Here is a 27,276-nt window from a genome sequence, read left to right as displayed (position 1 = left end):
GTGTATGTGTGTGTGTATGTGTGTGTGTATGTGTGTACGTGTGTGTGTATGTAGTATGTGTGTGTGTGTACGTGTGTGTATGTGTGTGTATGTGTGTGTGTATGTGTGTGTGTGTGTACATCGATGTGTCCCTGGGCGTGCCACCGATGTGATTGCCCCGGGAAGACAAAGGCGGCCGGGCGTGGGGCCATTCCGGCATCCTTGCGAGCCGCCACTCTCCAAGAGCACTTTGCCCTGTCGCCGCTGAGGCTGTAGCGGACGTGCGGGACCTTTGTCTTTGTGCAGGGGGAGAGCTCTTCATGCAGCTGGAGAGAGAAGGGATCTTCATGGAAGACACAGCGTGGTGAGCAGTAACTCACCACCACACTCACCACCACACTCACCACCACACTCACCACACTCACCACCACCACCACCACACTCACCACACTCACCACCACACTCACCACCACACTCACCACACTCACCACCACACTCACCACCACACTCACCACCACCCTCACCACCACCACCACCACTCTTCATGCAGCTGGAGAGAGAAGGGATCTTCATGGAAGACACAGCGTGGTGAGCAGTAACTCACCACCACACTCACCACCACACTCACCACACTCACCACCACCACCACCACACTCACCACCACCCTCACCACCACCCTCACCACCACCACCACCACTCTTCATGCAGCTGGAGAGAGAAGGGATCTTCATGGAAGACACAGCGTGGTGAGCAGTAACTCACCACCACACTCACCACCACACTCACCACACTCACCACAACCCTCACCACACTCACCACCTTCACCACCCTCACCACCTTCACCACCACCCTCACCACCACCCTAGGGGGGACTGCCCCCCACTACAGGGGACTGCCCCCCACTACGAGAGGACTGCCCCCCACTACGAGAGGACTCCCCCCCACTACAGGAGGACTGCCCCCCACTACAGGGGGGCTGCCCCCCCCCCTTTGATTCTGATTCCCCGACCCCCCCCCCCCTGAACGTCCTACGACAGCTTCTACCTAGCGGAGATCTCCCTGGCCCTGGGTCACCTCCACACACACGGCATCATCTACAGAGACCTCAAGCCAGAGAACGTCATGCTGAGTCATCTCGGTGAGTAGTGTATAGTGTAGTGTATAGTGTAGTAGTGTATAGTGTAGTGTATAGTGTATAGCTGGCCCTGGGTCACCTCCACACACACGGCATCATCTACAGAGACCTCAAGCCAGAGAACGTCATGCTGAGTCATCTCGGTGAGTAGTAGTAGTGTATAGTGTAGTGTATAGTGTAGTGTAGTAGTGTATAGTAGTAGTGTATAGTGTAGTGTATAGTGTAGTAGTGTATAGTGTAGTGTATAGTGTAGTAGTGTATAGTAGTAGTGTATAGTGTAGTGTATAGTGTATAGCTGGCCCTGGGTCACCTCCACACGCACGGCATCATCTACAGAGACCTCAAGCCAGAGAACGTCATGCTGAGTCATCTCGGTGAGGTCTAGTAGTGTATAGTGTAGTAGTGTATAGTGTAGTGTAGTAGTGTAGTGTAGTAGTGTATAGTGTAGTGTATAGTGTATGGCTGGCCCTGGGTCACCTCCACACACACGGCATCATCTACAGAGACCTCAAGCCAGAGAACGTCATGCTGAGTCATCTCGGTGAGTAGGAGTAGTGTATAGTGTAGTGTAGTAGTGTATAGTGTAGTGTATAGTGTAATAGTGTATAGTGTAGTGTAGTAGTGTATAGTGTAGTAGTGTATAGTGTAGTAGTGTATAGTGTAGTGTATAGTGTAGTAGTGTATAGTGTAGTGTATAGTGTATGGCTGGCCCTGGGTCACCTCCACACACACGGCATCATCTACAGAGACCTCAAGCCAGAGAACGTCATGCTGAGTAATCTCGGTGAGTAGTAGTAGTGTATAGTGTAGTGTAGTAGTGTATAGTGTAGTGTAGTAGTGTGTAGTGTAGTAGTGTATAGTGTAGTGTAGTAGTGTATAGTGTAGTGTAGTAGTGTGTAGTGTAGTAGTGTATAGTGTAGTAGTGTATAGTGTAGTAGTGTAGTGTAGTAGTGTATAGTGTAGTAGTGTATATTGTAGTAGTGTATAGTGTAGTAGTGTATAGTGTAGTGTAGTAGTGTATAGTGTAGTGTAGTAGTGTATAGTGTAGTGTATAGTGTAGTGTATAGTGTAGTAGTGTAGTGTAGTAGTGTATAGTGTAGTGTAGTAGTGTATAGTGTAGTGTATAGTGTAGTGTATAGTGTAGTAGTGTATAGTGTAGTGTATAGTGTAGTGTAGTAGTGTATAGTGTAGTAGTGTATAGTGTAGTAGTGTGTAGTGTATAGTGTAGTAGTGTATAGTGTAGTAGTGTATAGTGTAGTGTATAGTGTAGTGTAGTAGTGTATAGTGTAGTAGTGTATAGTGTAGTAGTGTATAGTGTAGTGTAGTAGTGTATAGTGTAGTAGTGTATAGTGTAGTGTAGTAGTGTATAGTGTAGTGTAGTAGTGTATAGTGTAGTGTATAGTGTAGTGTATAGTGTATAGTGTAGTAATGTATAGTGTAGTAGTGTATAGTGTAATGTAGTAGTGTATAGTGTAATGTAGTAGTGTATAGTGTAGTAGTGTATAGTGTAGTAGTGTATAGTGTAGTGTAGTAGTGTATAGTGTAGTAGTGTATAGTGTAGTTTAGTAGTGTAGTGTAGTAGTGTATAGTGTAGTGTATAGTGTAGTGTATAGTGTAGTAGTGTGTAGTGTAGTAGTGTATAGTGTAGTAGTGTATAGTGTAGTAGTGTAGTGTAGTAGTGTATAGTGTAGTAGTGTATATTGTAGTAGTGTATAGTGTAGTAGTGTATAGTGTAGTAGTGTATAGTGTAGTGTATAGTGTAGTGTAGTGTATAGTGTAGTGTATAGTGTAGTAGTGTAGTGTAGTAGTGTATAGTGTAGTGTAGTAGTGTATAGTGTAGTGTATAGTGTAGTGTATAGTGTAGTAGTGTATAGTGTAGTGTATAGTGTAGTGTAGTAGTGTATAGTGTAGTAGTGTATAGTGTAGTGTATAGTGTAGTAGTGTATAGTGTAGTAGTGTATAGTGTAGTGTATAGTGTAGTGTATAGTGTAGTGTAGTAGTGTATAGTGTAGTAGTGTATAGTGTAGTGTAGTAGTGTATAGTGTAGTAGTGTATAGTGTAGTGTAGTAGTGTATAGTGTAGTGTAGTAGTGTATAGTGTAGTGTATAGTGTATAGTGTAGTAATGTATAGTGTAGTAGTGTATAGTGTAATGTAGTAGTGTATAGTGTAATGTAGTAGTGTAGTAGTGTATAGTGTAGTAGTGTATAGTGTAGTGTAGTAGTGTATAGTGTAGTAGTGTATAGTGTAGTGTAGTAGTGTATAGTGTAGTGTAGTAGTGTAGTGTATAGTGTAGTGTATAGTGTAGTGTAGTAGTGGTAACAGCACTTGCCCCTCAGACCCGTAGAGGCTATTTGGGCCACCTTTGTCTGCGTCTCTCCGCAGGCCACGTGAAGCTGACGGAGTGTAGTAGTGTATAGTGTAGTGTAGTAGTGTATAGTGTAGTAGTGTATAGTGTAGTAGTGTATAGTGTAGGAGTGTATAGTGTAGTAGTGTATAGTGTAGTGTATAGTGTAGTAGTGTATAGTGTAGTGGTGTATAGTGTAGTAGTGTATAGTGTAGTAGTGTATAGTGTAGTAGTGTATAGTGTAGTGGTGTATAGTGTAGTAGTGTATAGTGTAGTAGTGTGTAGTGTAGTAGTGTATAGTGTAGTGTATAGTGTAGTAGTGTATAGTGTAGTAGTGTATAGTGTAGTAGTGTATAGTGTATAGTGTAGTAGTGTATAGTGTAGTGGTAACAGCACTTGCCCCTCAGACCCGTAGAGGCCTCATGGGCCACCTTTGTCTGCGTCTCTCCGCAGGCCACGTGAAGCTGACGGAGTGTAGTAGTGTATAGTGTAGTGTAGTAGTGTATAGTGTAGTAGTGTATAGTGTAGTAGTGTATAGTGTAGTAGTGTATAGTGTAGTAGTGTATAGTTTAGTAGTGTATAGTGTAGTGTATAGTGTAGTAGTGTATAGTGTAGTAGTGTATAGTGTAGTGTAGTAGTGTATAGTGTAGTGTATAGTGTAGTGTATAGTGTAGTGTAGTAGTGGTAACAGCACTTGCCCCTCAGACCCGTAGAGGCTACTTGGGCCACCTTTGTCTGCGTCTCTCCGCAGGCCACGTGAAGCTGACCGACTTTGGGCTCTGCAAGGAATCCATCCATGACGGCAGCGTCACTCACACCTTCTGTGGCACCATAGAGTACATGTGAGGGTACACGCATGGCACACGCATGGCACACGCATGTTACACGCATGGCACACGCATGGCACACGCGGGACGCTTGTGAGAGTACACGCACGTTACACGCGCGTTGCACACGAGGTACACACATTTTACACAAACTGTTACACGCATGGTGCACACAAGCTACACGCATGTTACACACATGTCGCACACACGTTACACGCATGTTACACGCATGTTACACGCATGTCGCACACAAGTTGCACGCATGTTACACACATGTCACACACACGTTACACGCATGTTACACGCATGTTACACGCACGTCGCACACAAGTTGCGCGCATGTTACACACATGTCACACACAAGTCACACTCATGTCGCACACAAGCTACACGCATGTTGCGCACAAGTTACACGCATGTTACACACATGTTACACACGCGTTTCACGCCAGTTACACGCATGTTACACGCATGTTACACACAAGTTACACACATGTTACACAAAATGTTACACACAAGTTACACGCATGTTACACACAAGTTACACGCATGTTACACACAAGCTACACGCATGTTGCACAAAAGTTACACGCATGTTACACACGCGTTACACGCCAGTTACACGCATGTTACACGCATGGCACTTGTGCGCGTCAGGGCCCCTGAGATCCTGACGAGGGGAGGGCACAACCGGTCTGTGGACTGGTGGAGTCTGGGAGCTCTCATGTACGACATGCTGACTGGGGCGGTGAGAGCACACACAACATACAACGTACACACTACATACACACAACATACATACACACATACATACACACATACATACACACATACATACTACATACTACATACATACACACAACATACAACGTACACACTACATACACACAACATACTACATACATACACACTACATACACACATACATACTACATACACACTACATACACACAACATACTACATACATACATCATAGACACTACATACACACTACATACAACATACATACACACTACATACAACATACATACACACTACATACTACATACATACACACTACATACACACAACATACTACATACATACACACTACATACAACATACACACTACATACACACAACATACACACTACATACACACATACATACTACATACTACATACATACACACTACATACATACTACATACATACACTCTACATACATACTACATACTACATACACACAACATACAACGTACACACTAGATACACACTACATACACACTACATACATACACATACACACTACATACACACAACATACAACATACATACATACACACTACATACACACTACATACATACTACATACACACAACATACAACGTACACACTACATACACACTACATACATACACACTACATACATACTACATACATACACACACACAACATACATACTACATACATACATACTACATACATACATACTACATACACACTACATACACACAACATACATACACACTACATACATACTACATACATACACACATACATACTACATACACACTACATACATACTACATACACACTACATACATACTACATAATTACACACTACATACATACTACATACATACACACAACATACAACATACACACTACATACACACTACATACATACTACATACTTACACACTACATACATACTACATACATACACACATACATACTACATACTTACACACTACATACACACTACATACACACACAACATACAACGTACACACTACATACACACTACATACACACTACATACACACATACATACTACATACTACATACACACAACATACAACGTACACACTACATACACACACATACACACTACATACATACACATACACACTACATACATACTACATACATACACACTACATACATACTACATACATACACACATACATACTACATACTTACACACTACATACACACAACATACATACTACATACATACACACTACATACATACTACATACATACACACATACATACTACATACACACTACATACATACTACATACACACTACATACATACTACATAATTACACACTACATACATACTACATACATACACACAACATACAACATACACACTACATACACACTACATACATACTACATACTTACACACTACATACATACTACATACATACACACATACATACTACATACTTACACACTACATACACACTACATACACACACACAACATACAACGTACACACTACATACACACTACATACACACTACATACACACATACATACTACATACTACATACACACAACATACAACGTACACACTACATACACACACATACACACTACATACATACACATACACACTACATACATACTACATACATACACACTACATACATACTACATACATACACACTACATACATACACACTACATACACACTACATACAACGTACACACTACATACATACTACATACATACTACATACTTAATACATACACACTACATACATACACATACATACTACATACATACACACATACATACTACATACACACTACATACATACTACATACACACTACATACACACAACATACATACTACATACATACATACACACATACATACTACATACACACTACATACATACACACTACATACATACTACATACATACACACTACATACATACTACATACATACACACATACATACTACATACATACATACACACTACATACATACACACTACATACACACTACATACATACACACTACATACATACACACACACTACATACACACAACATACATACTACATACACACTACATACATACACATACACACTACATACACACACATACACACTACATACACACTACATACACACACATACACACTACATACACACACATACACACTACATACATACACACTACATACACACACATACACACTACATACATACACATACACACTACATACATACACACACACATACACACACACATATACACAACAACAACAACCGCCATTCGCCACTAAGTGGCGGTGACGTCACCACGACGCTTGTGCCAGGCTATGTGCACCCTGAGGCCACGTGAAGTGTCGAACGCCCGCTGGCAGGAGGTCACGGGGCAGACCCAGGTGCCACGGGTCGACTGACTTAGATGACTGGCTGATGCACCACCTGTGCCCCCTACTGTGCCAACCTGCTGTGCTTTAGCCACTCGGCGCTCCGCTCGTTGTTGTGAGCGTCGCTCCTCCGCCCTCCGTTGTTGTTGGAGGGCGACTGCCTCCAACTGCCCAGTAGCATCCTTCACGAGCCTCCTCCACAGAGGTCGATCTTGACACCGCTGGTACCAGTCATCGGCAAGTCCACTCAGCTCCACGTCCTCCTGTACCACATCACTCCATCTCTTCTCTAGCCCGTGCCGCGCCCGCTTAGCCCCCTCAATCCGGCTGAACAAAAGCTGTTTCGGCATGCGTTGGCTGGGCATGCGGGCTACATGACCCAGCCATCGCAGCCTTGCCCGCCGGAGGAGCTCACCGATGGGACCTTGCCCAGATCTTTCAAGGATTTGTGAGCTCCTCACACAATCCAGTCTGGTTAAACCCAGGATGGATCGTAGGCAGGCCAGCCTAAATGTTTCCAACCGGCGAAGATGTTCCATTAGGGGGGTCCACGTTTCGCAAGCGTAGAGAAGGGAGGGAATGACCGTGGCCGAGAAGACCTGAAGCTTAGTGCGGAGCGACAGACCAGGTAGCTTCCACACAGCGTTACGCAACCCATGAAAAGATATTGCCGCTCGACTGAGTGAGACCTCTGCTGTTAAACTGGAGCCAGTCATAAGCACACTGCCCAGGTATGGGAAACTCTCCACTCTCTCCACAACTGCCCCATCACCGATTGGGAGTTGTGGGGGTGGAGTGTCCGATGGTACAAAATACCCAGGCAGGTGCTTAGTTTTGGTGGGGCTGATGGTAAGGCCCCACCTCTTAGTGGCACGCTCCAGTCTCAGCAGCAGCGTCTCCAACTCCTCCTCTGACTGAGCAGCTATTACCAAATCATCAGCATACATAACGTGGTTGAGCAATAGGGAGCCATCCCTTGACCGCACCCGGGCATCGATCAGCCTCCCATTATATCTGTACCATATGGAGATTCCCCCGGTACAGCTATTGAAAGCTTCACGAACTACGTGGTCAAAATAGATGTTAAATAATGTGGGAGCCAGAGGACATCCCTGTCGCACCCCAAGGTGTACAGGGAATGGTTCTGACTCCCGGCCACGTAGTTTTACCCGGGCCCGCTCACCATCATGAAGGTCCTTAATGATCGTGAGCAGAGGGTCAGGGACTCCAAAAGCACGAAGAACGACCCAGAGCCCAGGCCTACTGATGGTATCATAGGCCTTGACCAGGTCAATAAAGCAGAGATGTAGGTCTTGTTGGAATTCCCTACACCTCTGCTGTAGCAGACGGGCAGAAAATATGGCATCTGTGCAGGACTGCCCTTTCCTGAAACCGCACTGGGGCTCCGCAAGCCTCTCCTCAGTGTGCCTGGCAAGGCGATGCTGAATAATCCTTGCCAGGACCTTTCCCGGCACACTGAGGAGTGAGATGCCCCTGTAGTTGTTACAGTCTGTGCGGTCCCCCTTCTTAAAGAGGGGGATCACCAGGGCATCCTTCCAATCCTGCGGAACCCGTCCAATGGTCAAGACTGTTGTTATGATGTCATGTAGGGCAGTCTGTGCACAAACGCCACCCTCCCTCAGCATTTCGTTTGGGAGATCATCTCTGCCCGCTGCCTTTCCTGGTCTCAGACTCTGGATCGCCTTCAGTACTTCCTCAACAGATGGCACCTCAGCCAGCCACTCACAGGGGGTGACTTCTTCCAATATTTGAGGCACCGCAGCCTCAGCAGGGTCATCCCCACTTTGTGCCACGATGTTTTCCTGGCTGAGGGATTTCCCCTCCCCCAGGACCTCACAGAAATGCTCAGCAAATCTGCAAACACATACACACACATACACACATACACAAGCACATACATACACACACATACACACGCATACACACGCACAAACATACACACACATACACACGCATACACACGCACACACATACACACACAGATACACACATCATCAGCTGCTGATGATGCTGCTGCTGCTGCTGATGATGCTGCTGCTGCTGATGATGTTGATGATGATACTGATGATGATACTGATTATGATGCTGAGATGCTGATGATGCTGCTGCTGATGATGATGATGATGCTGATGATGCTGATGATGCTGCTGATGATGCTGCTGCTGATGATGCTGCTGCTGATGATGCTGCTTCTGCTACTGATGATGATGCTGCTGCTGATGATGCTGATGCTGCTGCTGATGATGCTGATGATGATGCTGCTGCTGATGCTGCTGCTGCTGCTGCTGTTGATGATGATACTGCTGCTGATGATGATGCTGATGATGATTATGCTGCTGCTGATGACGATGCTGCTGCTGCTGCTGATGATGCTGCTGCTGATGATGCTGATGATGCTGCTGATGGTGATGGTGCTGATGATAATGATGCTGTTGATGATGATGCTGCTGCTGATGATGATGATGCTACTGCTGATGATGATGATGCTGCTGTGGATGATGATGATGATGGTGCTGCTGATGATGATGATGATGCTGTTGATGATGATGATGCTGCTGCTGATTATGATGCTGCTGCTGCTGATGATGATGATGCTGATGCTGCTGCTGATGATGATGATGCCTCTTAGCCGCCGTTCACGGCTGAGAACCGCAAGAAGACGATTGACAAAATCCTGCGGTGCAAAGTGAACTTCCCTCCCTACCTCACTCCAGACTCTCGCGACCTTCTCAAGAAGGTGAAAGACACACACACAGACACACAGAGACACACACAGACACACACAGAGACACACAGAGACACACACAAAGTGAACTTCCCTCCCTACCTCACTCCAGACTCTCGCGACCTTCTCAAGAAGGTGAAAGACACACACAGAGACACACAGAGACACACAGAGACACACAGAGACACACAGATACACACAGAGACACACAGAGACACACAGAGACACACACAGAGACACACACAGAGACACACAGAGACACACACAGAGACACACAGAGACACACAGAGACACACAGAGACACACAGAGACACACACAAAGTGAACTTCCCTCCCTACCTCACTCCAGACTCTCGCGACCTTCTCAAGAAGGTGAAAGACACACACAGAGACACACAGAGACACACACAGACACACACAGAGACACACAGAGACACACACAAAGTGAACTTCCCTCCCTACCTCACTCCAGACTCTCGCGACCTTCTCAAGAAGGTGAAAGACAAACACAGAGACACACAGAGACACACAGAGACACACCGAGACACACACAGAGACACACAGAGACACACAGAGACACACACAAAGTGAACTTCCCTCCCTACCTCACTCCAGACTCTCGCGACCTTCTCAAGAAGGTGAATGACACACACAGAGACACACAGAGACACACAGAGACACACAGAGACACACAGAGACACACAGAGAGACACACAAAGTGAACTTCCCTCCCTACCTCACTCCAGACTCTCGCGACCTTCTCAAGAAGGTGAAAGACACAAACAGAGACACACAGAGACACACAGAGACACACAGAGACACACAGAGACACACAGAGACACACACAGACACACAGAGACACACAGAGACACACAAAGTGAACTTCCCTCCCTACCTCACTCCAGTCTCTCGCGACCTTCTCAAGAAGGTGAAAGACACACACAGAGACACACAGAGACACACAGAGACACACAGAGACACACACAAAGTGAACTTCCCTCCCTACCTCACTCCAGACTCTCGCGACCTTCTCAAGAAGGTGAATGACACACACAGAGACACACAGAGACACACAGAGACACACAGAGACACACAGAGACACACACAAAGTGAACTTCCCTCCCTACCTCACTCCAGCCTCTCGCGACCTTCTCAAGAAGGTGAAAGACACAAACAGAGACACACACAGAGACACACAGAGACACACAGAGACACACACAAAGTGAACTTCCCTCCCTACCTCACTCCAGTCTCTCGCGACCTTCTCAAGAAGGTGAAAGACACACACAGACACACAGAGACACACAGAGACACACACAAAGTGAACTTCCCTCCCTACCTCACTCCAGACTCTCGCGACCTTCTCAAGAAGGTGAAAGACACACACAGAGACACACAGAGACACACAGAGACACACGGAGAGACACACAAAGTGAACTTCCCTCCCTACCTCACTCCAGACTCTCGCGACCTTCTCAAGAAGGTGAAAGACACACACAGAGACACACAGAGACACACAGAGACACACACAAAGTGAACTTCCCTCCCTACCTCACTCCAGACTCTCGCGACCTTCTCAAGAAGGTGAATGACACACACAGAGACACACAGAGACACACAGAGACACACAGAGACACACACAAAGTGAACTTCCCTCCCTACCTCACTCCAGCCTCTCGCGACCTTCTCAAGAAGGTGAAAGACACAAACAGAGACACACAGAGACACACAGAGACACACAGAGACACACAGAGACACACAGAGACACACACAAAGTGAACTTCCCTCCCTACCTCACTCCAGACTCTCGCGACCTTCTCAAGAAGGTGAAAGACACACACACAGAGACACACAGAGACACACAGAGACACACAGAGACACACAGAGACACACAGAGACACACAGAGACACACACAAAGTGAACTTCCCTCCCTACCTCACTCCAGACTCTCGCGACCTTCTCAAGAAGGTGAAAGACACAAACAGACACACAGAGACACACAGAGACACACAGAGACACACACAAAGTGAACTTCCCTCCCTACCTCACTCCAGACTCTCGCGACCTTCTCAAGAAGGTGAAAGACACACACAGAGACACACAGAGACACACAGAGACACACAGAGACACACACAAAGTGAACTTCCCTCCCTACCTCACTCCAGACTCTCGCGACCTTCTCAAGAAGGTGAAAGACACACACAGAGACACACAGAGACACACAGAGACACACACAAAGTGAACTTCCCTCCCTACCTCACTCCAGACTCTCGCGACCTTCTCAAGAAGGTGAAAAGCACAAACAGAGACACACAGAGACAAACAGAGACACACAGAGACACACAGAGACACACACAGAGTGAACTTCCCTCCCTACCTCACTCCAGACTCTCGCGACCTTCTCAAGAAGGTGAAAGACAAACACAGAGACACACAGAGACACACAGAGACACACCGAGACACACACAGAGACACACAGAGACACACAGAGACACACACAAAGTGAACTTCCCTCCCTACCTCACTCCAGACTCTCGCGACCTTCTCAAGAAGGTGAAAGACACACACAGAGACACACAGAGACACACAGAGACACACAGAGACACACACAAAGTGAACTTCCCTCCCTACCTCACTCCAGACTCTCGCGACCTTCTCAAGAAGGTGAAAGACACACACAGAGACACACAGAGACACACAGAGACACAGAGACACACAGAGACACACAGAGACACACAGAGACACACACAAAGTGTTCTTCCCTCCCTACCTCACTCCAGAGTCTCGCGACCTTCTCAAGAAGGTGAAAGACACAAACAGAGACACACAGAGACACACAGAGACACACAGAGACACACACAAAGTGAACTTCCCTCCCTACCTCACACCAGACTCTCGCGACCTTCTCAAGAAGGTGAAAGACACAAACAGAGACACACAGAGACACACAGAGACACACCGAGACACACACAAAGTGAACTTCCCTCCCTACCTCACTCCAGACTCTCGTGACCTTCTCAAGAAGGTGAAAGACACAAACAGAGACACACAGAGACACACAGAGACACACAGAGACACACAGAGACACACACAAAGTGAACTTCCCTCCCTACCTCACTCCAGACTCTCGCGACCTTCTCAAGAAGGTGAAAGACAAACACAGAGACACACAGAGACACACAGAGACACACAGAGACACACAGAGACACACAGAGACACACAGAGACACACACAAAGTGTTCTTCCCTCCCTACCTCACCCCAGACTCTCGCGACCTTCTCAAGAAGGTGAAAGACACACACAAAGACACAGAGACACACAGAGACACACAGAGACACACAGAGACACACAGACACACACAGAGACACACAGAGACACACACAAAGTGAACTTCCCTCCCTACCTCAGTCCAGACTCTCGCGACCTTCTCAAGAAGGTGAAAGACGAACACAGAGACACACAGAGACACACACAAAGTGAACTTCCCTCCCTACCTCACTCCAGACTCTCGCGACCTTCTCAAGAAGGTGAAAGACACAAACAGAGACACACAGAGACACACAGAGACACACACAGAGACACACAGAGACACACACAAAGTGAACTTCCCTCTCTACCTCACTCCAGACTCTCGCGACCTTCTCAAGAAGGTGAAAGACACAAACAGAGACACACAGAGACACACAGAGACACACAGAGACACACAGACACACACAGAGACACACAGAGACACACACAAAGTGAACTTCCCTCCCTACCTCACTCCAGACTCTCGCGACCTTCTCAAGAAGGTGAAAGACAAACACAGAGACACACAGAGACACACAGAGACACACCGAGACACACACAGAGACACACAGAGACACACAGAGACACACACAAAGTGAACTTCCCTCCCTACCTCACTCCAGACTCTCGCGACCTTCTCAAGAAGGTGAAAGACACACACAGAGACACACAGAGACACACAGAGACACACAGAGACACACAGAGACACACAGAGACACACACAGAGTGAACTTCCCTCCCTACCTCACTCCAGACTCTCGCGACCTTCTCAAGAAGGTGAAAGACAAACACAGAGACACACAGAGACACACACAGACACACAGAGACACACAGAGACACACAGAGACACACAGAGACACACAGAGACACACAGAGACACACACAAAGTGAACTTCCCTCCCTACCTCACTCCAGACTCTCGCGACCTTCTCAAGAAGGTGAAAGACACAAACAGAGACACACAGAGACACACAGAGACACACAGAGACACACACAAAGTGAACTTCCCTCCCTACCTCACTCCAGACTCTCGCGACCTTCTCAAGAAGGTGAAAGACACACACAAAGACACAGAGACACACAGAGACACACAGAGACACACAGAGACACACAGAGACACACACAAAGTGAACTTCCCTCCCTACCTCACTCCAGACTCTCGCGACCTTCTCAAGAAGGTGAAAGACACACACAGAGACACACAGAGACACACAGAGACACACAGAGACACACAGAGACAAACACAGAGACACACAGAGACACACAGAGACACACAGAGACAAACACAGAGACACACAGAGACACACAGAGACACACAGGGACACACAGAGACACACACACAGAGACACACACAGAGAGACAAACACAGAGACAAACACAGAGACACACAGAGACACACAGAGACACACAGAGACACACACAAAGTGAACTTCCCTCCCTACCTCACTCCAGACTCTCGCGACCTTCTCAAGAAGGTGAAAGACAAACACAGAGACACACAGAGACACACACAGAGACACACAGAGACACACACAGAGACACACAGAGACACACAGAGACACACAGAGACACACGGAGACAGAGACACACAGAGACACACAGAGACACACAGAGACAGAGACACACAGAGACACACAGCGACACACAGACAAACACAGAGACACACACAGAGACACACAGACAGAGACACACAGAGACACACAGAGACACACAGAGACACACAGACAGAGACACACAGAGACACACAGAGACACACACAGAGACACACAGAGACAGACAGAGAGACACACAGAGACACACACATAGACACACACACAGAGACACACAGAGACACACAGAGACACACAGAGACACACACAGAGACACGCACAGAGACACACAGACACACACAGTGACACACACAGAGACACACACAGAGACACACAGACACACACACAGAGACACACAGAGACACACAGAGACACACACACAGAGACACACAGAGACACACAGAGACACAGACAGACACACACAGACACAGAGAGACACACAGAGACACACAGAGACACACAGAGACACACACAGAGACACACAGAGAGACACACAGAGACACACAGAGACACACAGAGGCAAAGACACACAGAGACACACACAGAGACACACAGAGACACACACAGAGACACACACAGAGACACACACAGAGACACAGAGACACACACACAGACACACAGAGACACACACAGAGACACACACAGAGACACACAGACGCACACAGAGATACACAGAGACACACGGAGACACACAGAGACACACAGAGACACACAGAGACACACACAGAGATACAGAGACTCACACACAGAGACACACACAGAGAGACACACAGAGACACACACAGAGAAACACATAGAGACACACACAGAGACACACACACACACAGACACACACACAGACACACAGAGACACACACAGAGATACAGAGACTCACACACAGAGACACACACAGAGAGACACACAGAGACACACACAGAGACACACATAGAGACACCCAGACACACACAGACACACACACAGACACACACAGAGACACACACAGATACACACAGAGACCCACACACAGACACACAGACGCACACAGAGACACACACAGAGACACACACAGAGACACACAGAGACACACACAGAGACACACAGAGACACACACACAGATACAGAGACTCGCACACAGAGACACACACAGAGAGACACACACAGAGACACACACAGAGACACACACACACAGAGTATGTGTGTGGTTAGCGCTACGCTGCGCTATGAACCTGGCGACCCGGGTTCGATTCCTGCTCACGGCCAACACCGGTGACGATTATCTGAACCGGTCCCGGGCCTCCCCTAGGTCGACTCAGCCTCAAATGAGTACCTGGTGCGGTGTGTAAACATCGCCACTAGGGAGACAAAGGCGGTCGGGCGTGGTGCTGGCCACCCACCCTCTCGTGTACCGTTCCGGCCTTCATAGGTGCTCGCTAACAGCACTTAAGGCTATATGGGGGATCTTTGTCTGTATGTGTGTGTGTCTCTGTGTGTATGTCTGTGTGTGTCTCTGTGTGTGTGTGTCTGTGTGTGTCTCTGTGTGTGTGACTCTGTGTCTGTGTGTGTCTCTGTGTGTGTGTCTGTGTGTGTCTCTGTGTGTGTGTCTGTGTGTGTGTCTGTGTCTGTGTGTCTCTGTGTGTGTGTCTGTGTGTGTGTCTCTGTGTGTGTGTCTGTGTGTGTGTGTCTGTGTGTGTATGTCTGTGTGTCTGTGTGTGTGTCTCTGTGTGTCTGTGTGTGTGTGTGTCTGTCTGTGTGTGTGTCTGTGTGTGTGTCTGTGTGTGTGTCTGTGTGTGTCTGTGTGTGTGTCTGTGTGTGTGTGTCTGTGTGTGTGTCTGTGTGTGTGTCTGTGTGTCTGTGTGTGTGTGTGTCTGTGTGTGTTTAGTTGCTGAAGAAGAACCACTCCAACCGGCTAGGAGCGGGAACACGCGACGTGGATGACGTGAAGGTGATGATGGTGATGGTGGTGGTGATGATGGTGATGGTGGTGATGGTGGTGGTGATGGTGGTGATGGTGGTGGTGGTGGTGATGGTGGTGATGGTGGTGGTGGTGATGATGGTGGTGGTGGTGATGGTGGTGATGGTGGTGGTGGTGATGGTGGTGGTGGTGATGGTGGTGGTGGTGGTGATGATGGTGGTGATGGTGGTGGTGGTGATGGTGGTGGTGGTGATGGTGGTGGTGGTGATGATGGTGGTGATGGTGGTGGTGGTGATGGTGGTGGTGATGGTGGTGGTGGTGGTGATGGTGGTGATGGTGGTGGTGGTGATGGTGGTGGTGGTGATGGTGGTGATGGTGGTGATGGTGGTGGTGGTGATGGTGGTGATGATGGTGATGATGGTGGTGATGGTGGTGATGGTGGTGGTGATGGTGGTGGTGGTGATGGTGGTGGTGATGGTGGTGGTGATGGTGGTGATGGTGGTGGTGATGGTGGTGATGATGGTGGTGGTGGTGGTGATAGTGGTGGTGGTGGTGGTGATGGTGGTGGTGATGGTGGTGATGGTGGTGGTAGTGATGGTGGTGATGGTGGTGGTGGTGGTGATGGTGGTGGTGGTGATGGTGGTGATGATGGTGATGATGGTGGTGATGGTGGTGATGTTGATGGTGGTGGTGATGGTGGTGATGATGGTGATGATGGTGGTGATGGTGGTGATGTTGATGGTGGTGGTGATGGTGGTGATGGTGGTGATGATGGTGATGGTGGTGATGGTAGTGATGGTGGTGGTGATGATGATGGTGATGGTGGTGATGGTGGTGATGGTGGTGATGGTATTGATGATGGTGATGGTGGTGATGGTAGTGATGGTAGTGGTGATGGTGGTGATGGTGGTGATGGTAGTGATGGTAGTGATGATGGTAGTGATGATGGTGATGATGGTGATGGTGGTGATGTTGATGGTAGTGATGATGATGGTGATGGTATTGATGATGGTGATGGTGGTGATGGTGATGATGATGGTGGTGATGGTGGTGATGGTGATGGTAGTTATGGTAGTGATGATGGTGATGGTGGTGATGGTATTGATGATAGTGATGGTGGTGATGGTGGTGATGGTATTGATGATGGTGGTGGTGATGGTGGTGATGGTGATGGTAGTGATGGTGGTGATGGTGGTGATGGTGATGGTATTGATGATGGTGATGGTGGTGATGATGGTGGCGATGGTGGTGATGGTATTGATGATAGTGATGGTGGTGATGGTTTTGATGGTATTGATGATGGTGATGGTGGCGATGGTAGTGATGGTAGTGATGGCGGTGATGGTAGTGATGGTGGTGATGATGGTGATGGTATTGATGGTGGTGATGGTGATGGTGGTGATTGTGGTGATGGTGTTGATGGTAGTGGTGATGGTGATAGTGGTGATGGTAGTGGTGATGGTGATGGTATTGATGATGGTAATGGTGGTGGTGTTGATGATGGTATTGATGATGGTGATGGTATTGATGACAGTGATGGTATTGATGATCGTGATAGTATTGATGGTATTGATGTTAGTGATGGTAGTGATGGTGGTGATGTTGATGGTGATGTTGCTGATGTTGGTGATGTTGATGATGGTAGTGATGGTATTGATGATGGTATTGATGTTGGTGATGGTGATGTTGATGGTGATGTTGCTAGGTATTGATGATGGTGATGATGTTGATGGTAGTGATGATGGTATTGATGATGGTGATGATTTGATGGTAGTGATGATGGTATTGATGTTGGTGATGGTGATGTTGATGGTAGTGATGATGGTGTTGATGATGTTGCTGGTGTTGATGTTGCTAGGCTCACCCATTCTTCAAGCTAACGCCCTGGGCTGACTTACTCTCACGCAAAGCGGAGCCTCCGTTTAGGCCTTGCCTGGTGAGTAGGCCACCACTCACTCACCACTCACTCACCACTCACTCACCGCTCACTCACCACTCACTCACTCACCACTCACTCACTCACTCACCACTCACTCACTCACTCACCACTCACTCACCACTTACTCACCACCCACTCACCACTCACTCACTCACCACTCACTCACCACTCACTCACTCACCACTCACTCACCACTTACTCACCACTCACTCACCACTCACTCACCACTCACTCACTCACCACTCACTCACTCACTCACCACTTACTCACCACTCACTCACCACTCACTCACCACTCACTCACCACCCACTCACCACTCACTCACTCACCACTCACTCACTCACCACTCACTCACCACTCACTCACCCACTCACACACCCACTCACTCACTCACCCACTCACTCACCCACCCACTCACTCACCCACTCACACACCCACTCACTCACTCACCCACCTACTCACTCACCCACTCACTCACTCACCACTCACTCAGCACTCAGTCACCACTCACTCACCACTCACTCACCATTCACCCACTCACCACTCATTCACCACTCACCACTCGCTCACCACTCACTCACTCACTCACCATTCACTCACCACTCACTCACTCACCATTCACTCACTATCCACTCACTGACCACTCACTCACCACTCACCACTCGTTGGTGATGTTGATGACATTGATAATGATGTTGATCATGTTGATGTTGATGATTTTGTTGTTGATGATGTTGATGATGTTGATGATGTTGATGTTGATGATGTTGATGGTGATGATTATGTTGGTGATGTTGGTTTTATGATGTTGATGATGATGTTGATGGTGTTGGTATCGATGTTGATGATGTTGTTGATGTTGATGATGTTGATTTTGATGATGTTGATGATGATGTTGTTGATGATGATGATGTTGTTGATGTTGCTGATGATGTTGATGTTATTGATGTTGTTTATGTTGATGATGTTGTTGATGATGATAGTGATGATGTTGATGATGTTGTTGATGATGATAGTGATGATGATGTCGTTGATGTTGCTGATGATGTTGATGTTATTGATGTTGTTTATGTTGATGATGATGTTGTTGATGATGATAGTGATGATGATGATGATGATGTTGATGATGTTGTTGATGATGATAGTGATGATGATGTTGTTGATGTTGATGACGTTGATGATGATGTTGATGATGTTATTGATGTTGTTTATGTTGATGATGATGTTGTTGATGATGATAGTGATGATGATGATGTTGATGTTGTTGATGATGATGTTGTTGATGTTGCTGATGATGTTGATGTTATTGATGTTGTTTATGTTGATGATGTTGTTGATGATGATAGTGATGATGATGATGTTGATGATGTTGTTGATGATAATAGTGATGATGATGTCGTTGATGTTGCTGATGATGTTGATGTTATTGATGTTGTTTATGTTGATGATGATGTTGTTGATGATGATAGTGATGATGATGATGTTGATGATGTTGTTGATGATGATAGTGATGATGTTGATGATGTTGCTGATGATGATGTTGTTGATGTTGATGATGTTGTTGATGTTATTGATGTTGTTTATGTTGATGATGTTGTTGATGATGATAGTGATGATGATGATGTTGATGATGTTGTTGATGATAATAGTGATGATGATGTCGTTGATGTTGCTGATGATGTTGATGTTATTGATGTTGTTTATGTTGATGATGATGTTGATGATGATAGTGATGATGATGATGATGTTGATGATGTTGTTGATGATGATAGTGATGATGATGTTGTTGATGTTGATGACGTTGGTGATGATGTTGATGATGTTGATGATGTTGATGATGTTATTGATGTTGTTTATGTTGATGATGATGTTGTTGATGATGATAGTGATGATGATGATGTTGATGATGTTGTTGATGATGATGTTGTTGATGTTGATGATGTTGATGTTATTGATGTTGTTGATGATGTTGTTGATGATGATGATGTTGTTGATGTTGCTGATGATGTTGATGTTGTTGATGTTGATGATGATGTTGTTGATGTTGTAGCAATCGGAGGATGACGTGCGACACTTTGATGCCAAGTTCACGAAGCAGCCGCCCGTCGACAGCCCGGATGATAGCTCCCTGAGTCACAGCGCGGACCTTGCGTTTCAGGTGAGATGTTGACTACTTCGCCTGGTACTCAGGAAGTCGTGGGTCTCTCTAGCCCAGTGAGATGTTGACTACCTCGCCTGGTACTCAGGAAGTCGTGGGTCTCTCTAGCCCAGTGAGATGTTGACTACCTCGCTTGGTACGCAGGAAGTCGTAGGTCTCTCTCTACCCCCGGTGAGATGTTGACTACCTCGCCTGGTACTCAGGAAGTCGTGGGTCTCTCTAGCCCAGTGAGATGTTGACTACCTCGCCTGGTACTCAGGAAGTCGTGGGTCTATCTACCCCGGTGAGATGTTGACTACCTCGCCTGGTACTCAGGAAGTCGTGGATCTCTCTCTAGCCCAGTGAGATGTTGACTACCTCGCCTGGTACTCAGGAAGTCGTGGGTCTCTCTAGCCCAGTGAGATGTTGACTACCTCGCTTGGTACGCAGGAAGTCGTAGGTCTCTCTCTACCCCCGGTGAGATGTTGACTACCTCGCCTGGTACTCAGGAAGTCGTGGGTCTCTCTAGCCCAGTGAGATGTTGACTACCTCGCCAGGTACTCAGGAAGTCGTGGGTCTCTCTAGCCCAGTGAGATGTTGACTACCTCGCCTGGTACTCAGGAAGTCGTGGGTCTCTCTCTACCCCCGGTGAGATGTTGACTACCTCGCCAGGTACTCAGGAAGTCGTGGGTCTCCCTAGCCCAGTGAGATGTTGACTACCTCGCCAGGTACTCGGGAAGTCGTGGGTCTCTCTAGCCCAGTGAGAGGTTGTCTACCTCACCTGGTACTCAGGAAGTCGTGGGTCTCTATGTATCTCTATGGGTCTCTATGGGTCTCTATGTATCTCTATGGGTCTCTATGTATCTCTATGTATCTCTATGGGTCTCTGTGTGTCTCTATGTATCTCTATGTATCTCTATGGGTCTCTATGTATCATTGTGGGTCTCTATGGGTCTCTATGTATCTCTATGTGTGTCTATGTATCTCTATGGGTCTCTATGTATCTCTATGTGTCTCTATGTATCTCTATGGGTCTCTATGTACATCTATGGGTCTCTATGGGTCTCTATTTATCTCTATGGGTCTCTGTATCTCTATGGGTCTCTATGTATCTCTATGGGTCTCTATGTATCTCTGTGGGTCTCTGTATCTCTATGGGTCTCTATGTATCTCTATGGGTCTCTATGTATCTCTATGTATCCTATGGGTCTCTATGTATCTCTATGGGTCTCTATTTATCTCTATGGGTCTCTATGTATCTCTATGTATCTCTATGGGTCTCTATGGGTCTCTATGCATCTCTATGCGTCTCTATGGGTCTCTATGGGTCTCTATGTGTCTCTATGTATCTCTATGTATCTCTATGGGTCTCTATGTATCTCTGTGTATCTCTATGGGTCTCTATGGGTCTCTATGTATCTCCATGGGTCTCTATGGGTCTCTATGTGTCTCAATGGGTCTCTATGGTTCTCTATGAGTCTCTATGTATCTCTATGGGTCTCTATGTATCTCTATGTGTCTCTATGTATCTCTATGCGTCTCTATGTATCTCTATGGGTCCCTATGTATCTCTATGTATCTCTATGGGTCTCTATGTATCTCTATGGGTCTATGTGGGTCTCTATGTATCTCTATGTATCTCTATGTATCTTTGTGGGTCTCCATGTATCTCAATGTATCTCTATGGGTCTCTATGTATCTCTATGGGTCTCTATGTATCTCTATGTATCTCTATGGGTCTCTATGTATCTCTATGTTTCTCTATGGGTCTCTATGTATTTCTATGTATCTTTATGGGTCTCTATCTCTGTGTATCTCTATGGGTCATTATGTATCTCTATGGGTCTCTATGTATCTCTATGGGTCTCTATGTATCTCTATGGGTCTCTATGTATCTCTATGGGTCTCTATGTATCTCTATGTATCTCTATGTATCTCTATGGGTCTCTATGGGTCTCTATGTATCTCTATGGGTCTCTATGTATCTCTATGTATCTCTATGGGTTTCTATGTATTTCTGTGTATCTCTATGGGTCTCTATGGGTCTCTGTATCTCTATGTATCTCTATGGGTCTCTATGGGTCTCTATGTATCTCTATGGGTCTCTATGTATCTATATGGGTCTCTATGTATCTATATGGGTCTCTATGTATCTCTATGGGTCTCTATGTATCTCTATGGGTCTCTATTTATCTCTATGGGTCTCTATGTATCTCTATGGGTCTCTATGGGTCTCTATGTATCTCTATGCGTCTCTATGGGTCTCTATGTGTCTCTATGTATCTCTATGTATCTCTATGGGTCTCTATGTATCTCTATGTATCTCTTTGGGTCTCTATGGGTCTCTATGTATCTCCATGGGTCTCTATGGGTCTCTATGTGTCTCAATGGGTCTCTATGGGTCTCTATGTATCTCTATGTGTCTCTATGTATCTCTATGCATCTCTATGTATCTCTATGGGTCCCTATGTATCTCTATGTATCTCTATGGGTCTCTATGTATCTCTATGGGTCTATGTGGGTCTCTATGTATCTCTATGTATCTCTATGTATCTCTGTGGGTCTCCATGTATCTCAATGTATCTCTATGGGTCTCTATGTATCTCTATGGGTCTCTATGTATCTCTATGTATCTCTATGGGTCTCTATGTATCTCTATGTTTCTCTATGGGTCTCTATGTATTTCTATGTATCTTTATGGGTCTCTATCTCTGTGTATCTCTATGGGTCTCTATGTATCTCTATGGGTCTCTATGTATCTCTATGGGTCTCTATGTATCTCTATGTATCTCTATGGGTCTCTATGGGTCTCTATGTATCTCTATGGGTCTCTATGTATCTCTATGTATCTCTATGGGTTTCTATGTATTTCTGTGTATCTCTATGGGTCTCTATGGGTCTCTGTATCTCTATGTATCTCTATGGGTCTCTATGGGTCTCTATGGGTCTCTATGTATCTATATGGGTCTCTATGTATCTATATGGGTCTCTATGTATCTATATGGGTCTCTATGTATCTCTATGGGTCTCTATGTATCTCTATGGGTCTCTATGTATCTATATGGGTCTCTATGTATCTCTATGGGTCTCTATGTATCTCTATGGGTCTCTATGTATCTATATGGGTCTCTATGTATCTCCATGTGTCTCTATGGGTCTCTATGGGTCTCTCTGTATCTCTATGGGTCTCTGTGGTTCTCTATGGGTCTCTGTGGTTCTCTATGTATCTCTATGGGTCTCTATGTATCTCTATGGGTCTCTATGTATCTCTATGTGTCTCTATGTGTCTCTATGTTTCTCTATGGGTCTCTATGTATCTCTATGGGTCTCTATGGGTCTCTATGTATCTCTATGGGTCTCTATGTATCTCTATGTATCTCTATGGGTCTCTATGTATCTCTATGGGTCTCTATGTATCTCTATGTATCTCTATGGGTCTCTATGTATCTCTATGTATCTCTATGGGTCTCTATGTATCTCTATCTAACTCTATGGGTCTCTATGTATCTCTATGGGTCTCTATGTATCTCTATGTATCTCTATGGGTCTCTATGTGTCTCTATGGGTCTCTATGTATCTCTATGTATCTCTATGTAACTCCCCACGTGATGATCCCTGCCGCTGACTCCGCCCCCTTTCCCCTCGCCCCACCCCTCCCCCCGCCCCTCCCCCCGCCCCTCCCCCCGCCATCCCCCCGCCCCTCCCCCTGCCCCTCCTCCCCCCGCCCCTCCTCCCCCCTCGCCCCGCCCCTCGCCCCGCCCCTCGCCCCGCCCCTCGCCCCGCCCCCGCAGGGCTTCACGTACGTGGCCCCGTCCGTGCTGCACAGCCTGAAGGAGCGATTCTCGTTCCAGCCCAAGGTGCGCTCCCCTCGCTGCAGGGGCCACCACAGCGACAGCCCCCACCTCACGGCCCTCAGGTGGGGGGGGGGGGGAGTGGGGGGGAGCGGGGGGGAGTGGGTGGGGGGGTGAGTGGGTGGGTGAGTGGGTGAGTGAGTGGGTGAGTAGGTGAGTGAGTGAGTGAGTAGGTGAGTGAGTGAGTGGGTGAGTGAGTGAGTGGGTGAGTGAGTGAGTGGGTGAGTGAGTGAGTGGGTGAGTGAGTGGGTGAGTGGGTGAGTGGGTGAGTGAGTGGGTGGGTGGGTGGGTGAGTGAGTTAGTGGGTGGGTGAGTGGGTGAGTGAGTGGGTGAGTGGGTGAGTGAGTGAGTGAGTGAGTAGGTGAGTGAGTGAGTGGGTGAGTGAGTGAGTGGGTGAGTGAGTGAGTGGGTGAGTGAGTGGGTGAGTGAGTGGGTGAGTGAGTGAGTGAGTGGGTGAGTGAGTGGGTGGGTGAGTGGGTGAGTGAGTGGGTGAGTGAGTAGGTGAGTGAGTGAGTAGGTGAGTGAGTGGGTGAGTGAGTGAGTGAGTGGGTGAGTGAGTGAGTGGGTGAGTGAGTGGGTGAGTGAGTGGGTGAGTGAGTGGGTGAGTGAGTGGGTGAGTGAGTGGGTGAGTGGGTGAGTGAGTGGGTGGGTGAGTGGGTGAGTGAGTAGGTGGGTGAGTGAGTGAGTGGGTGAGTGGGTGAGTGGGTGTGTGGGTGAGTGAGTGGGTGGGTGAGTGGGTGAGTGGGTGGGTGAGTGAGTGAGTGAGTGGGTGGGTGAGTGAGTGAGTGGGTGAGTGAGTGGGTGAGTGAGTGAGTGAGTGGGTGGGTGAGTGGGTGGGTGAGTGAGTGAGTGAGTGGGTGAGTGAGTGAGTGAGTGGGTGGGTGAGTGAGTGAGTGGGTGAGTGGGTGAGTGAGTGGGTGAGTGAGTGGGTGAGTGGGTGAGTGGGTGAGTGAGTGGGTGGGTGGGTGGGTGAGTGAGTTAGTGGGTGGGTGAGTGGGTGAGTGGGTGAGTGAGTGAGTGAGTAGGTGAGTGAGTGAGTGGGTGAGTGAGTGAGTGGGTGAGTGAGTGAGTGGGTGAGTGAGTGGGTGAGTGAGTGGGTGAGTGAGTGAGTGAGTGGGTGAGTGAGTGGGTGGGTGAGTGGGTGAGTGAGTGGGTGAGTGAGTAGGTGAGTGAGTGAGTAGGTGAGTGAGTGGGTGAGTGAGTGAGTGAGTGGGTGAGTGAGTGAGTGGGTGAGTGAGTGGGTGAGTGAGTGGGTGAGTGAGTGGGTGAGTGAGTGGGTGAGTGAGTGGGTGAGTGGGTGAGTGAGTGGGTGGGTGAGTGGGTGAGTGAGTAGGTGGGTGAGTGAGTGAGTGGGTGAGTGGGTGAGTGGGTGTGTGGGTGAGTGAGTGGGTGGGTGAGTGGGTGAGTGGGTGGGTGAGTGAGTGAGTGAGTGGGTGGGTGAGTGAGTGAGTGGGTGAGTGAGTGGGTGAGTGAGTGAGTGAGTGGGTGGGTGAGTGGGTGGGTGAGTGAGTGAGTGAGTGGGTGAGTGAGTGAGTGAGTGGGTGGGTGAGTGAGTGAGTGGGTGAGTGAGTGGGTGAGTGGGTGAGTGAGTGGGTGAGTGAGTGAGTGAGTGGGTGGGTGAGTGGGTGGGTGAGTGATTGAGTGAGTGGGTGAGTGAGTGGGTGAGTGAGTGAGTGGGTGGGTGGGTGAGTGGGTAAGTGAGTGAGTAGGTGAGTGGGTTGGTGGGTGAGTGGGTGAGTGAGTGGGTGAGTGAGTGAGTGGGTTGTTGGGTGAGTGGGTGAGTGGGTTGGTGGGTGAGTGGGTGAGTGAGTGGGTGAGTGGGTTGGTGGGTGAGTGGGTGAGTGGGTGAGTGGGTTGGTGGGTGAGTGGGTGAGTGAGTGGGTGAGTGGGTTGGTGGGTGAGTGGGTGAGTGAGTGGGTGAGTGAGTGAGTGGGTGGGTGGGTGAGTGAGTGGGTGGGTGGGTGAGTGGGTAAATGAGTGAGTGAGTGGGTGAGTGAGTGAGTGGGTGAGTGAGTTGGTTCATCTTTTAGCATGGGTTTTTGGATCTCTATGGGTCTCTGTGTATCTCTATGGGTCTCTCTGTATCTATGTGGGTCTCTATGTATCTCTGTGGGGCTCTATGTATCTCTGTGAGTCTCTATGTATCTCTGTGAGTCTCTATGTATCTCTGTGAGTCTCTATGTATCTCTGTGAGTCTCTATGTATCTCTGTGAGTCTCTATGTATCTCTATGGGTCTCTATGGGTATCTATGTATCTCTATGGGTCTCTATGTATATCTATGGGTCTTTATGTATCTCTATGGGTCTCTATGTATCGCTATGGGTCTCTATGGGTTTCTATGTATCTCTATGGGTCTCTATGTGTCTTTGTGTGTCTCTGTG

General features: G+C 47.3%; 1 protein-coding gene across 2 annotated transcripts in view; it reads left to right on the top strand.

Annotated features, from left to right (window-relative positions):
- Nucleotides 1-27,276, top strand: part of LOC116958093 (ribosomal protein S6 kinase beta-2-like) — a 61,234-nt gene that overhangs the window by 30,809 nt on the left and 3,149 nt on the right. The window contains exons 5-13 of one of the 2 annotated variants that reach the window (XM_032980578.2): nt 286-343; nt 1,017-1,117; nt 4,211-4,301; nt 4,944-5,034; nt 10,102-10,209; nt 16,935-16,997; nt 18,826-18,903; nt 20,957-21,064; nt 24,835-24,959. In XM_032980578.2, the coding sequence (XP_032836469.1) occupies nt 286-343; nt 1,017-1,117; nt 4,211-4,301; nt 4,944-5,034; nt 10,102-10,209; nt 16,935-16,997; nt 18,826-18,903; nt 20,957-21,064; nt 24,835-24,959 (823 nt within the window). The remainder of the gene's footprint in view (nt 1-285; nt 344-1,016; nt 1,118-4,210; nt 4,302-4,943; nt 5,035-10,101; nt 10,210-16,934; nt 16,998-18,825; nt 18,904-20,956; nt 21,065-24,834; nt 24,960-27,276) is intronic. The other variant, XM_032980580.2, reaches the window with a different exon arrangement.

This window comes from Petromyzon marinus, chromosome 72 (genome assembly GCF_048934315.1).
Source record: "Petromyzon marinus isolate PM22_M1 ecotype Great Lakes invasive population chromosome 72, UKy_Petmar_22M1.pri1.0, whole genome shotgun sequence".
In the NCBI taxonomy this organism is placed as follows: Eukaryota; Metazoa; Chordata; class Hyperoartia; order Petromyzontiformes; family Petromyzontidae; genus Petromyzon; species Petromyzon marinus.
This window is presented reverse-complemented; position numbering and strand designations above follow the sequence as displayed.